Source organism: Schistocerca piceifrons, chromosome 2, assembly GCF_021461385.2.
Source record: "Schistocerca piceifrons isolate TAMUIC-IGC-003096 chromosome 2, iqSchPice1.1, whole genome shotgun sequence".
Taxonomy (NCBI): domain Eukaryota; kingdom Metazoa; phylum Arthropoda; class Insecta; order Orthoptera; family Acrididae; genus Schistocerca; species Schistocerca piceifrons.
Genome location: NC_060139.1, coordinates 385,523,407 through 385,539,505, shown reverse-complemented (window position 1 = coordinate 385,539,505; position 16,099 = coordinate 385,523,407). Strand labels below are relative to the sequence as shown.

The 16,099-nt window shown below is 42.8% G+C and overlaps 1 protein-coding gene across 1 annotated transcript in view; it reads right to left on the bottom strand.

The window, feature by feature from the left end:
* Nucleotides 1-14,680, bottom strand: part of LOC124776774 (ninjurin-B-like) — a 30,625-nt gene extending 15,945 nt beyond the window's left edge. Inside the window, exons 1-2 of the mRNA XM_047251911.1 lie at nucleotides 14,517-14,680; nucleotides 5,525-5,791 (exon numbers count right to left, since the gene is read on the bottom strand). Coding sequence (XP_047107867.1) covers nucleotides 5,525-5,782 — 258 coding nt within the window. The 5' untranslated portion in view covers nucleotides 5,783-5,791; nucleotides 14,517-14,680. The remainder of the gene's footprint in view (nucleotides 1-5,524; nucleotides 5,792-14,516) is intronic.
* Between the last annotated feature and the right edge of the window lie 1,419 nt (nucleotides 14,681-16,099).

Here is a 16,099-nt window from a genome sequence, read left to right as displayed (position 1 = left end):
AAGAATGAAAGAGGAAACCACCTGACACAGTTTTTCACAGAACACCGTTTGATCATTGCTATCACTTGGTTTAACAATCATGTAAGAACGTTGTGTACGTGGAAGAAACATGGAGACACTGGAAGGTTTCAGACTTATATGTGGTAGTCAGAAACAGTCTAAAAATCTTTTAAGGTTGGTTCACTTCATTGCTAATTAATTCTGAAACGGCGCAGCGTATCGAATTTTTTTCATGACAATTATTTCTCAGCACAACCTAGCCTGTAACAACCTTACAAGCTTTTCAGACTCTTCCCGACTAACATGCTTAATAATACGACAGTGACTTCTAAACCGTATTTTAAGCTCTAAGACATTTCCAGCAGCAGTTACTGACCATGAACATAGTTTATTGCTTATGGAGTGTAAATTAAAACTTAAGAAACTACACAAAGATAAGAAATTAAGTAGGCGAGAGGTAGATAAACTGAAAAGAACCTTAGGTTTTTGAGAGTTTATGCGGGAGCATCAGGCAACGTTTGACTGAAACAGGGGAAGCGAACACAGTAGAAGACGAACGGGCAGGTTTGAAAGATGAAATAGTGAAGGAAGCAGAGCATCAAATAGGCAAAAAGGTAATTCTTTGATATCACAGGAAATACTGAATTTTATTCATGACAGAAGTAAATATAAAAATGCTGCCAATAAGGCAATCTAAAGAAAATACAGACGTTTAAAAAATTATACTGGCAGAAAGTGTAATCAGGAATGTCTAGAGGAAAAATGCAAAACTGTGGATGAATGTATTCTTTAGAGAAAGATAGGTTCTGCCCGCAGGAAGATTAAAAGGACCTTTGAAGAAAAGAGAAGCAACCTATAAATATTAAGTGCTCATATGGCAAGCCAGTATTGAGCAAAGAAAGAAAAGTTAAAATGTTGTAGAAGGCAAATATATGGAGAGACCACAAGGAAAATGGAAACATTATTGCAGAAAAGGAAAAGGGAGGAGATGAAGGTGAGACGTGAGATACGGTATTGTGAGTAGAATTTGGCAGAGTACTGAGAGAACTAGATCAACACAAGACCGCTAGAGTAGATGACATTCCGTAGGTTCAATCGATGAGTTCACTTGGAAGGGCGATTGTTAATTTCGCTGCTCGAAACTAGGGTTGTCGAATGTCCCGATTACTCGGGACTCCCGGTTGTAACTTTCAAGTCCCAGTGTGCCGGTTACACGTTTCGGGACGTTAAAATGTCCCGGTTTATCGCCTTTTTGATTCTTAACTATGTTTGCATAGTGAAACCGGTAGCACCTTCTCTAGTCGGCGCGCAGCACGCCATGTTTCTCACAATCATCTTCTCGCAGTTCTCAGTCTGCAGATATACATGCAGAGGGTCTGATTCGTACTGTATTTAACTGACTAGAAGGTGTTTGACGACAAAGTCTGAAAAGATGATATTTATGTAGATATCAAATGTTTCTACTGCTTCTGCATACAGCTTGCTACCGACGTTAGTAAATTTTGCAATGGTTAGCAATTATAGTGCGACAATCTAGTGTCGGTAGAAGTCTACGGATATGGTGCCTTTTCTCGCTGTTCTCATCACTTGCGATCTAACAGTCTGACATGGAGTAAATACGCTACTGAAGTTTAAAATATCATTAGTTATCTACTTACTGAGTCATTACTACTTTATTTTATTTAGTATTTATTAGTATAAATAATACCATATTTGAATGTGAGCGTTCTCACATTGCGCAGTCGCGAAACCTTATTATTTGACATTTCTAGCGTAGCGGAAGATCGTCTAAAGTTTATGTTGTCAGCAATGCATGTGATGCTGTTAATTGCTTATCTCTGTGCTGCCCTTCCCCCTCATTCCCCTCTGAGGTGCACTCACTAAAAAGTTTCCCTAATGTACCTAATATACAGTTTTTTTTAAATAAATCAGAAAGTTTCTAAATACTGTATTTTATAAACTTTGAGTCCTGTCCACAATGGCAAAGAGGAAGTGGAAATTTTCGACAAATAGAGCGAGAAATATTCTTTTGTTGAAAAAGGCAGAACAGAACATGAAGCCTTCTATAAACTCTGTAATACATATTTAAGTATTGGTCATGGAGGGTGTCATGGTGGCCCCTTATCTGTTAAAGGGCCCGCACAACAGACAAGCGAGGTGGTCTGCTGACCTCCCTTCAAGAGCTCCCATTAAAACATCGCCAGCGAATGTAAACATCGACAGACCTTCCGCATAAACACGGCACTACTTCGTGAAATGCCATGTGACGGAGACCCGCAGAATCGGTATTATTAGCGCGCCAACAGAGTCAGATCGGTATTGTGTACCTACAGCTAGGACAGCTCTGGCCAATACCTACGCCGACTCTAGTCGACACTCACCGTTGTCTTCTGTAGAAATTTGTATCTTGTTGAGAGTAACACCACTTTGGAATTGTACAGCGTAGTATTTTGGTTGTTATTATTTCTTTTCATTGTCTTGTAACTTATGTCTGGTTTTTACCACCTCAAGAATTATTGTGTTTCTTGTTCTTGAGTTTGGAAATTAGTCCAGGCCAAGAAGGCTCTTTAGTTAAATAAAGTGTGGTCAGACTTGATCGTTAGTTCTTTCCTGCCGACCGCGGAACACTACAGAGGAACTGCAGATAAAAAGGATCCCGTTCGAAAGGAGAAACATAAATCCAACGTATCATCTTTAAGTGCAAATAAAACTTTCACAAACTATTTTATAAAACACGATAGTTAAGAAGAAGAAAAAATTACTACATCAGGTGTTTTGCAAGCCACATGGCCGAAAAACATCAGTCTTTTGCTTCTACAGACTGCCTCAATAAGTTAATACCAAAAATATTTAATGACTCCAAAATTGTCACATAATAGCAAGTTCTTGCACCTCAGTCAACTGATCTCATTCGTAATGAACTTCAAAGTTGCTCATTTTATAGCTTTAGCACCGATGTAAGTAACCATAAAAAGGAAAAAAAGTCACATTTTATTCAGTATTTTACCAAGGCGGACATAAAAATAAAATTATTGAAACTGAGAAGTTTGAGAGGGGAGACGTCAGATATGGCGGTCAATTATAGTGTACAAGTTTTAAGTGGTTTAAAAAGTGACGTGAAAAAATGCACTGGATTTGGAGGCAAGACGAGACAGACATGGTATTAATAAGGTATACCAAAAAAAGGGAAGAAAAAGTCAATCACAGACTTCTAAATGTTGTTACATCGACTAAGAACACAGCAATGGAAAAGTTGAAAATTCAGTTTTTATGTTCTCTGGTTAAAACAATGTAAATTTTCAAGAAACAGAATAACATGTTTAATGAAAAACTTGTAAACTTTTACAAAACGATGGCTGGCTACTTGAAACGGTGGACCATACGATTAAAAAAAGACTTAGTGGTTTCGTGGATGACTGGAAAAAATAACTGAATGGAAAGATTTAGAAAAATCGGTGGAATATTTGAAAACAAAAAATATTATTTTAAATGACACATTTTTATTTAACTGAATCACCTCAGTAAAACCCAACCTAATCTGTGAATTACAGTCTCCAGACTGAGAAAACAAAATGGGTAGTTGTATTTTCCAAACTAGAAACGGAATTTCACGAGAAATATAGGGATTTACTAAGCATGTGCGTTGTTTCCATACCAAGCCACAACGGTAACATAGAAAGAATATTTTCTTTGGTGGAAATACAGTGGAGGGAAGAGAGGAATAAACTTTCAGTCAATACCGTTGTGAGCATTCTTCTATGCTTGGAAAATCATGATTTTGATTGTTCGGAAATGACCGATTATTTATTAAATAATAAGGCTGGATTAAAAATGGCCAAGTCAAATGCAAAGCACAAAAAAATAAAAGTTCAGGTTTATTTCTGTTATAGAGCAGTTAAGGTGTAAAATATGAAATTATTTTGCCCTTATTGTTTCTGTTCCTAAAAACATTTATACGCCATAAAGGCAAAAATATATTTGGCAGACATGTTAGTACATGCATATTTATGCATTTCATTTGCATTTTTAGTTTTTGTTCTTAATAAATGTATTTTATCTTACGATTTCAGAAGCGATTTTTCATTGTGTTCCGGTTTGATGACCGAGAAATCAGAATGTCCTGGTTGGACGACCGAGAAATCTGACAACCCTACTTGCAGCTACTGTAGAGTTACGTTTCGCATAGATTTGTGTACAAGTTGGTTGTCAGTTGTCATCATTATGCGTAGTAGCTATTATTTTAAGTAGTCTATACAAGAGGATGAGTGGTGTGAAAAAGCTATTGGTGTACAAAATAGAAAACCAACAACTGAATGAAAAAAGGTGATACTATTCCAGCTTGAAGTTCTTGCGAATGTTTTTCTAAGCGAATTCCTGAAAGACAGAAAGACCACAGTCATACACAAGCAACAGAAATGAAATTCCTTAGGATACTACTGGGACACACACGCCCTGATAAAATAAACTACCAGGATATACGGAATCAGTTACAAATATTCGCAATGTAGTATAAAATGGACCAATATAGAATCAAGTAGGAAGAGAATTTAGAAAGTGGCACTGTCATACAGACCTGTTATACAGACCTGTTGGCCAAAGAGACTCAGAAGGCTGAGGCAAAGACGGACTGAGGCTGGAACAGGCAGTAGGGCCTAATACCTGAAAGGATAATGATGAAGATGATGAAGGTGATGACGTTTTTCTAAGCGTGAGAATTCAAATTTGCGTTACCTTGTAGGTAGTAATATCATTAACGATCAAAGTGGCATTATAGAAACGTTTAATGAGAGAGCTGATGGCAGTCATGCCTGTGGCGCTGGTATAGTTTGGAGTGGTTGCGATATTATTGTTGGTGTTTATTCCTAAGAGGCATTAAAGGCGAGAGTTGTGATGGTAGTATGGAGCAAGGAAATAGACGACAAAGCAGGGGAAACGTAAGAGTGTTCGGGGGGCAAAAGAAGAAATGAGGCACGTGAGCGCAATTGGAAGTGTGCACATTGTTATGAAACTGTATTTTTAAGACGCAAACAACGAAAACGAAACATTTAATGACCCAACTATCTGAGCATTAAACAACCTACAATGTCACGTTAGGTCTTTCAAGAGTGTTTGTTAGAGACGAACACCATTTCTCATGATCCTTTTTAACAAATCCGTCGAAAATCATGGTATCGCAGGGATATTTATGAACAAAAACAAACCTGTCGTAGTGGGTTGGGGTTGCGGACTCAAAGGACTCAGGGTACGCCGGAAAGTCTTTGGCCTAGGGCGCTGTCGTGTCTAAATCCGGTCGTGGCACTTGCTCGACACGTAATGCATTGTAGCGGAAAGTAAGTTCACCACTCAGTTCGTCGTTCAGGTCTACCTAGTGTGAGCTTGAGCGAATTCCGTAGTCAAGAAAAAAACTTGCTAGTGTAGGCATGTAACATCCTGTATGAACTCCAATCATACAATCTAGTTCAGGTCATCGGTGGGACAAGAGATGAGTAGATTTCTGTTGACTATTACTGCCGGGTTGACTCACCTCGTCATCAATATCCTCCTTGCTTGTCGCGGCTGACAAGTTGGCCAACTCCACTTTGACGACTTTTTCGTCCTGGTCGGCCGGGTCGACGACTGCCAGCGAGTCTGCAGCAGCGCTAGGAGTGGATGCCGCCGCCCCCTGAGCGCCAGTGGAGTGTGAAGAGGCCACCACGTCCAGGGAGTCGACGCTCACGCTGACCGCTCGGCCCTGCATCGCTGGGCTGCTCTGAGTCGTCTCCATCGCCGCCATGGCCACCATAATCACCTGCTGCCATATCCACAAAAGACGCGTATCACCACTGGGAACTGCGCTCAACATCAACTATACTGCCGAAATTGTAATAAATAGTAAGTTTGCAACGTTAATTTATTGGCAACATAACACTCAACGAACTAGTCTTTCATAAGGAACATACACTGGCTGTCAAAAAAGTGATGCCATTCACTGTGAGATGTAGAACGGCTACCAGAATGCATTAGCGACAATCGTATTTAGTGTTGTTACCAGGCCCAGAAAGGTATATAACGTGCGTGAACAGTGTCAGATGGTGAGTGATCATTCTGAAAGACACAGAGTTGCCACCTACTCGTATTATAAAGCCTTTTCAGCATTTTACAGGGTTTGAAGAAAGGCCTTGTTGTGGATTTCCATTTCGGTGGCTGGTCTCATCGTGCGACATCCAGAATTGTAGATCATTCACCTGTGACAGTGGCCCAATGTTGAAATGCATGGCAACGTTAAGGCAGGAATACTCGTCGCCAAGATTGCAGCTGACACGCCTGATCACTACAAGGGAGAATCGCCGTATTGTGCACCAGGCACATGGTAATCCCCTCACATCTGCACCTGCCATCCGACAATAAGTAAAGGGCTCTGCGCAACATTCTATATTGGCCCATATCATTGGTCAGAGACTAACAGCAGCCGGACTATGGAATTACCATTCCATGCGTATCCTGCTGTTAACACCACTACACAAACGGCTGCGTCTGGGCTGGTGCCGTGACCAGAAAGCAATGACTGATGGCGTATGACGCCACAATGTTTTCAGCGATGAATGGCAGTTCTGCACTACCCCGGATGACCGTCGTCGGCGCGTATGGTGGCGACCTGGGGACAGGTCTCATTCTTCCAATGTTTTAAACAAGCACAGCGATGTTACTCCTGGCGTCACGATGTGCGACCGTCAGGTCACGGCCGGTAGTGACTGAGGAAACTCTGATAGTACAATGGTACGTCATGGACATCCTGTGTTCTCAGTTGTTAACTCATGTGTGACAGTATCGTGGCGCCGTTTTTCAACAATACAACATTCTTCCACAGATGCCACGAGTCTCTGTCAGCTTTATGCGGTATTTCCGTTGCCAACAAGATCTCCAGATGTGTCTCCAATAGAAAATGTTTGGGACGAGCTTGAACATCAACTTCATCTCTTGTGGCATTATCCAGGATATCAAAGACCAGTTAAAATAATAATTGACTAGGTCGCCTCAGGGCAGTACACGACGACTTTATGAGACCCTTCCCAACCGAATCAGTGCATGCATCTAGGCCACAGGGGATGCAAAATCATACTGATAAGGGGCTTTCTACTGCGGAGTTCTTTGAAAATTTGACTCGAATTTGGAAGCACTGAAATAACATCACGTACTCTCTAAATCAGTGAAGTTGTGTTTGATTCCTCCTCCTATTCTCGGTGCTTCACTTCTTTTCTCAGGCAATATATATATATATGTACTAACCATTTATAACATATACACCAGAATTGAAATCCATTCAGTATCAACACCTCTAACTCTGGAATAAAATTATTGCATGTTTAATAATCTCTCTCACTTCTATGTATAGCCTTTCCTTAATATCCGTTCTTGGCAGCCAGTGCCTGAGGCCTATCTAATCTGAAGGTCTCCCTGCTGCAAAACATGTTTAAAAGGAAGGAGGGGGTATGCAATTGAACGGAATGCGGATGGTGGTCCTGAAGAAGATGTGTACCAGTCGTTCACGACAGGGAGATAGCGATGAGGGACGACAGCAACGGACAATGGCCAACTGCGTTCGAGTTTTGAGCCTCCCCAACGGAGACCGCGAAAAAAATTTTTATTGTTGTGTAGCGAGCCAGGATGTGAACCGAACATTCAGAGAAGCTGCACTCCACCTTGACTATGTCCTCTACAGATAGGGACAAAACATCAGGTTTCAGCAAGAAGTTCATTGGATCATAGCAAGGAATAGTTCAATGAAGTGACATTTCCGGCAGTGAAAGTTCACATTTTACAGCAAGCACGCATCAGATCGTTATTACAGTACCATATTATGGTACAAGTGACAATAATAACTTAAAATCAAAACTGGCTACATCCAAGTGAAAAAATATACTTGTCCCCCTGATCCACCTGAAGGTTAGAGTGTACGCCCACGAAGAACATCTTGGAAGAGAATAAAAATGACTAACTCAGATAACTGTTTTAATTCATGTAAGAATCTTCATTGGTTCGCCTGCGCAGTGTCTTAGTTCGGTAGTGCCACCTCGTGAGATTCTTGGTAAGACTGGCTTCACCTCATGATATGTCAAGATTACGTATCCCAAACAAGAGAAGGACGAAGAAACTCATCACTGTCCACACGAAATACTTCTTCTACCGTGCACCCCATGTTTGAATTTTTTGTAAGCCCTACTTGTTTCATATGGACTGAGAACCGAAACAACTATGTTGTTCTGTCCTCAAAATATGGACCTGTTCCAGATCGAGCAACACCACGAGACTATGAACTAGCAACATTCTCACTGTTACGATAACGCCAGACACAGGATTGTGGTTTAAGTAACGTCTGATCTGTCTTTCCCCTTTTCCTCCCCTTGTTAAGTTTTGCAAATTAATTTTTGTCCTGTTTGTTTGTTATTATTACTGTCATTTTTCAATCTGGAATTTATAGTTCACCGTTTAGTTCAGATTATTTTTTTCTCTTATTACATTCTGAATATGTTACGACGGGCAATATGGCATTGTATCAAATGGTTCAAATGGCTCTGAGGACTATGCGACTTAACATCTGAGGTCATCAGTCCCCTAGAACTTAGAACTACTTAAACCTAACTAACCTAAGGACATCACACACATCCATGCCCGAGGCAGGATTCGAACCTGCGACCGTAGCGGTCGTGCGGTTCCAGACTGAAGCGCCTAGAACCGCTGGGCCACGTCGGCCGGCGGCAATGTATCGTTGACATAAATATCAAACTGAGTACAAAATTAGCAAACAGTACCTCTTCATCTCTGCATAACTACTGGAACCTACATCCGTTACGTGGTTACTGTATTCAGTCTTGGTCTCTCTCTACGATTGTTAACCTCCGCATTTGTCTTGATTCCTTGATGCCTCAGCACTTTAGGTTGTGACTACACAGCGTTTAAAAGAAAAAAAGACTGAAAGAAAAGCGAAACCAGAAAGATTTTATTACATCGTGAAACACGACCTTTCTTTTTTTCTCCTGTTTATACTTCACGAAATAATTTACATCAAATTCAGAAATGACGCCAGTAGCAGAACGTTTTTTAGTATAGGTTTATTAATCTGGAAGTTTTCGACAGAGTTGGCAATAAAATTCATTCATATGCACAACTTTTACCGCATTTCTGGAGAGCTTGGGAATTTCTGTAGCGCTTACACCACGATGGCAAAGTAACTATTCCATGTCCTTGCTAGAGTATAATTTCATACAAATCAGTCATGTCTTATGATAAAGGTGGAGATTTGAGGCAACTGAAAAAAGTATGGCTACATTAATTCATTTCTGCTGCCATTCTCTGCAGATTTCTTCCCTCGAAACTCCAACGAAGCTGCTTAATTTTTATCTTATTTTATTTTATTCATTTACTTTTTCTTTGTAAACTACTAAAGACGCGCCTTGGGATGATTGCAGCGAAAAATGCTTGATATCCAGGTGACGTTCTTGCATTATTGTATTAAAGTTCTCACACATCTTAATGGTCACAAGATTGTTTCCACATATTGTTGCATGTAAACGCCTTGTTATATCTCTTCTAAATGTAAAGTCTGCTATTAATCAGTCATACCTCAAGTATGGCGTGTCTTCTTCAACATGGTGATTTACTCGGGAATCGGAGGACACAACTCGAAAACAGAGGCTCTTCCAAACCAACATATTCACCATGATTACATACATCACTAAATGCTGACGCCATCTCTGCGGCCAGTAATCCACCAACACTGTTGAGAAAGCCTCGTCTTACAGCATGCGCAGTCGTAAATGAGAAATAGTTGACAGTACAGAATTTTTGAGGATAATCCGAATATACACTGCCCAGCCACATTAATGTGACCACTTGTCGGAAGCCTGAATAACCACTTGTTGTAGCGCGGACCGACGCGAATGGTGCAGGGAGAGTCAGTGAGGCTCTAAAACGCATCGCGGAGGGTGTGGGGCCATGCTGACTCCAGTGCCGTGGCCAGCTGCGATTGACGATTTTCGTGTTCAAGATGTTCAAATGTGTGTGAAATCTTATGGGACTTAACTGCTAAAGTCATCAGTCCCTAAGCTTAAACACTACTTCACCTATTGGGTTTAAATCTGGGGGTTTTTTGGTCAGGGGAGTACGATAAACTCATCCTGATGCTCTTCGAACCAGACACGTACATTCCAACCTATGTGACACATAGCGTTGTCCTACCGCTAGACGCCATCGTGCCGACGAAAGACAAACTGTACATAGGGGTGGATGTGGTCCCTAAGGAGACATGCATACTCGTGTTGATCCAGTGTCCTTCCAGAATGACTAGATCACCCAGCAGTGCCACGAAAACAATCCTAAGACCAAAACGCTCCCTCCTCCGGTCTGGACCACTCCGATGACTGTTGCAGGAGTTTTTTCCTTCCAGACGTATCACGCTGTGCACGTCAACCAACGTTTGCCCGATTCTGCGTGATTCATCTGAAAAGGCCACCCGTCGCCACTCGGTGGACGTCCAGCTGTGATACTGGCATGCAGATTCCAGCCTTCGGCTCCAATGAACAGAAGTCAGCATGGGTGCATGAACCACGCGCTTTCTGCCAGGACCCATAGGCAGCAACGTTCGCTGAATGGTCGTGGAGGAGTCACTGTTGATAGCCCCTCGATTCATCTGGGCGGTCAGTTGCTCAACAGTTTTGCACTTCTATTCACGCGTACACTTCTCCGTAGCCGCCACCCCGTCGTGCATCCCAGTCATCTATGGCTCGAAGTGTACCACAGTTGCTTCGGCGTAGGTTTTGGATAGCGCCAGTTTGCCACGCACGGTGTACTCTAACCACGAGGCCACGCGAGCATTTTATAAACTTAGCTATTTCGGAACGGCATGCATTTTTGCCCCGAAAACCAATGATCATGCTCTTCTGGACGTCAAATAAGTCGATCCGTTTCAGCATTACAACGATTGCACTGTTTCCGTGTCCCGCTGACACGCCTCATGTATCGTCCAATGCCAGTGCTGTCACCTGGCGTCTGTGCACGTTGACGTGGAACATAGGCGGTGGTCACATTAATGTGACTGGACCGTGCATTTTAACGGAAGTAGCAATGATGTACTCAGTACATTGGGGAAGTTAAATGTATGAGAGTGAGAACTGACTGACAAAAATGACAGTATTGTATAACGTGGATTGATAGCCTGTCTAGACATTTCTGTAGAATATCAGAAGACTTTAATGAGATACGAAATCAGTGTGTTACTTTGTACTGGTTCAACTCCACACAGAAAAAATAGCTGTCTAATGTTAGTAAGATAAAAAAGCGTTTATTGACAATGACTGTAGTGCAACAGTTCTTTTATGAACCAGTTTTTATGAACCAAATCTGTTGATTTTCAACTAGTATTTTATGACAGAATGCAAGAATATTTGGCAACAGTTTGAAATTTCTAAACTAAACTTTAAATACTCGTCGTATTGTAATAAAATGATGTACATCACATTTATAGCCCAGTAGAATAGGATCAATAGTATCGCATTGTAGTCCAAGTACTCAAAGTCGGTGTGACATAGGTCTATCTTTGTTAAGTCGCGTGGAAGAGTGATAGCATAGCAAAGATGATTACGTTTGCACTAAGCACCATAATAATACCGTGCACCAAAACGAATTTTCACTCGACAGCGAAATGTGTACCTAGTCCGCCTCGCTAGCTGCGCAGTCAGTGCGACGGATTGCAAACGGAAGCGGCCCGGCTTCGATTTCTGGCCGAGTCGGAGATTTTTCTATGCTTGGGGACTGTGTGCTGTGCTGTCCTTACGTTCATATCGTCATAACTGACATTCCACTATTGAGGTAGCTGTATATGCAACCTCGAAAGCAAATGAATAGAAAAAAAGTGTGCGCTGATCCGAAAACCCCTGGCGGATTGAAACTAACTAACGGGACGCGACCTCGCAATGTCCCAGATTCGAATCCCGGTTCGGCAAACAATTTCAGTCTGCCAGGGAGTTTCAGCACAATACCCGTCACTGTCTCCGTGAGTTGTGAAGCAGTTAATAAGGTTTACGTATAGGGAGGTCAGCACGCAGAGGCAGATTGGTGTACATCGCCATCTCATAATTTTCTTTCTTCGTTGTTTGGCTTGGTGTCAGTTCTGCTTAAAGAGAGCAAGACGTTCCCGGTAATTATGTGGTTACTTCAAATTTCAAAATGGTTCAAATGGCTCTGAGCACTATGGGACTTAACATCTTAGGTCATCAGTCCCCTAGACTTAGAACTACTTAAACCTAACTAACCTAAGGACATCACACACATCCATGCCCGAGGCACGATTCGAACCTACTACCGTAGCAGCAGCGCGGTTTCGGATTGAAGCGCCTAGATCCGTTCGGCCACAGCGGCCGGCTACTTCAAATTTATGTCATAAATAAATCACAGTACATGTAGTGTGCGCTGGCCGTTTCTGTCATATAGTGTCTTTTGTAGTGTGAGGAATATTCTTAGACTGGACAAAATTTCAAGTAGCTGCATCCCATTCAAATCCAAGGCAAACTGCTGTCAGTGATACTTTCTGCGTACGTTCGTCAGCAGCTTACCGCATTTAGCCAAACAGATGTAGACTGCTTGTGCGTCTACACTAAAGGCTTACGTGTTATGGTGTTTCTGAGTAAACGTTGTTGCTTTCCTCTGCACTCACCAAATGCCTGGTTGTGCACCATAGTAGGTCTGAAGAGTGTATGTGGTATCTGGCAGAATCTTGCAGAGTTTCGGAGTCCCGGATCGGAAGCAGGAAAGTCACTGCCCTTACACGTTCAACATCCCTTGCTTTTCTGGATTTAAGGCCAAACTAGGAACCCTCTCCCATATCGTTCACAATTGTTACTGCCATTACCCCTACCGCTACAAAAACGTAATGTCGTCGGAGGTATCATAGATTTCAGACCTTCACAAGCGCTTCCAAATACAAAAAAAGTCTTCTTCCCAAAACCGGAAACTTAAAATAAGAAATTAAAATCAAGAAAGGCTATATAATGTGAAGAAGTTTTAGACAAAAGGAAAAGTGCCATTGTACCAAGAAACCAGAGCTATTCTCTGTACTCAGTAACAGTCATGACTGTATTAGTGATTGACAGAAACATTGTGCAAAGTTAGTTACTTTCGAATATGCGTGATCATTAGGGGGAAACGATTGATTGTCACCAATAAAAAATTTTTGTTTGACGAGATCGTCATTTGCTGACATTTTCAATTTCGCTCAAAATAAAAGTAGGAAAATTCTGACAACTGTTCGAAAATTCAATTCACACACAGCGGCAGTAGAGGATGACGTCAGCTTGTAGTGCACGACATGGGAGTATCACTCCTTTTATGTGCCTCATACGAAATCAGAAGCAATATGCTGGTAGCTGCGCGATTTTCAATCTTTTGTCAGCAAACAGGTTCGATCTGCTGGCATAGATGGAAGGAGGGAACATGCCTACCAAAACTTCGCGGGCACTCTGCGGATTTACCCGGCAAGAAACGCGAGAAGATATTGCGCTGAAACGTCGCTAGAACTTTCAATTGCAAACAACTTCCAGTTTTTTTATGCAGTTAGACTACAAGTTTTACTATCTGCGAACCACTTAAACCATACGCATTAAGGTGCAAAAAAAGCAGAAAAAGAAAGAAAATTTGAGAAAATCTGTGGGCAGAACACTTCATCAGCAATTAATGAAATTTTCACATCAGCGGTGTGGAACTTTTAAGTTCAAATGTATTGACAGTACATACATACATAACTCATTATTATTATTATTATTGGAGTTTGTTGTAACCGTGCTGGCCAGTCCTCGGATCCTCCTCTCCAATATGCGCTACGAATCTCCTCGCATTCGTGATCTTGCCAATATTAACATCACTTGTTTTGTCCGGTCTTCTCTCGGTCTTCTTCTTACTTGTGGCTGCCAACCCCATACTCTCCTTGGCGCACGATCTTGGCCCGTTCTTCTTATGTGGACTCATAATTTTCACCCTTCCTTTCCCTAGCTCTTCAAGTATATCTTTTTACACCCCTTTCATTCATTTCGATTCTTAGTTGGTCTTTTGAGACAGTTTCGGTAATGAACGACTTCTCACAAAATTATTTGGCACTGCTGCTAATTTGTATCGCTCTTCTGCTACAAAAGTGTAAGAACGCGATCGTTTTGACTGATTGTGTAGTGTAGGGATAGATCATTGACTTAAAGTTTTGGTCATTCTCATTTGTTGGAATCTATCAAATTAATATGCAATTTGACCGTCTCTAAGTGGAATAACGTTTATTAACGACTAAACATGCAATTCTTTCGAATGTCATAGTACAAGTCAGGTTCGTATTCCTTCTTATCCCGCAGATGCTGTACTACATATACATTGTTCATAAGTTATACCAGCAGAGACGAGTGACGGATCGGAAGATTTCTTAAGAATCAGAGCTCAGTTCATCTCTCAGGACGGTGTTCATTAAGAAACATAAAAGTGGACTCACGCCACTACGTTCTTACCTGACGGTGTTTGGAAACGCTGACAGTTCCTCAGACGCGAAGATTAAGGCCGATGCGCGGATTCAGTCACTAGTAACAATATAACGGACGAAAGAAATGCCCGTTAACACATGACAGGTTTCTCCTCGCAATGCTCAACAAAATTATGTCCGCACTTGCACCGTGCTCGGGGGAAACTGACGTCTCGAAACTGGACTGGCGACGCATACGCAGCCACGATAAGGCGCCCACCGCAGGGAGGATGTGCGTATCGCCTTGGCCAATGGTGCCTTCTCACGTGCAGCAGTGAGTTCCCGCACGAATCCGATAGTCACTGCGCAGAATTCGCCACTGTGTCACGGCCAGTCCCGGTAGGTCCTCGACCTATACCTGGAACAAAGACGTCGGAATCTGGGGCACCATTCTGAACGTGCATGTCCTCTCAACGTACATAGGACGGGGATACAGCGAAATCACAAGTCTTGTCCATTTCATTCTGAAGAACTTTCCACTGTCGACTACCCCCTCCCTCACCCCCTCCCCACACCCCCTCCTCATGGCCCCTTCCCGGTACCTATCGAGAGCGAGAAGGCGCAGTGGACTTACATTTGGGAGAGCGGTGGTATAAGCCCTCATCGGCCATAAAGTTGTAAAATTTAGGATTTCCATGGTCTCCCTGTACGCTAGTATGGCTTCAATGAGAATGAAACGGCTCGTTTCTTTTCACATTCTCTCCAACATACACTCCTGGAAATTGAAATAAGAACACCGTGAATTCATTGTCCCAGGAAGGGGAAACTTTATTGACACATTCCTGGGGTCAGATACATCACATGATCACACTGACAGAACCACAGGCACATAGACACAGGCAACAGAGCATGCACAATGTCGGCACTAGTACAGTGTATATCCACCTTTCGCAGCAATACAGGCTGCTATTCTCCCATGGAGACGATCGTAGAGATGCTGGATGTAGTCCTGTGGAACGGCTTGCCATGCCATTTCCACCTGGCGCCTCAGTTGGACCAGCGTTCGTGCTGGACGTGCAGACCGCGTGGGACGACGCTTCATCCAGTCCCAAACATGCTCAATGGGGGACAGATCCGGAGATCTTGCTGGCCAGGGTAGTTGACTTACACCTTCTAGAGCACGTTGGGTGGCACGGGATACATGCGGACGTGCATTGTCCTGTTGGAACAGCAAGTTCCCTTGCCGGTCTAGGAATGGTAGAACGCTGGGTTCGATGACGGTTTGGATGTACCGTGCACTATTCAGTGTCCCCTCGACGATCACCAGTGGTGTACGGCCAGTGTAGGAGATCGCTCCCCACACCATGATGCCGGGTGTTGGCCCTGTGTGCCTCGGTCGTATGCAGTCCTGATTGTGGCGCTCACCTGCACGGCGCCAAACACGCATACGACCATCATTGGCACCAAGGCAGAAGCGACTCTCATCGCTGAAGACGACACGTCTCCATTCGTCCCTCCATTCACGCCTGTCGCGACACCACTGGAGGCGGGCTGCACGATGTTGGGGCGTGAGCAGAAGACGGCCTAACGGTGTGCGGGACCGTAGCCCAGCTTCATGGAGACGGTTGTGAA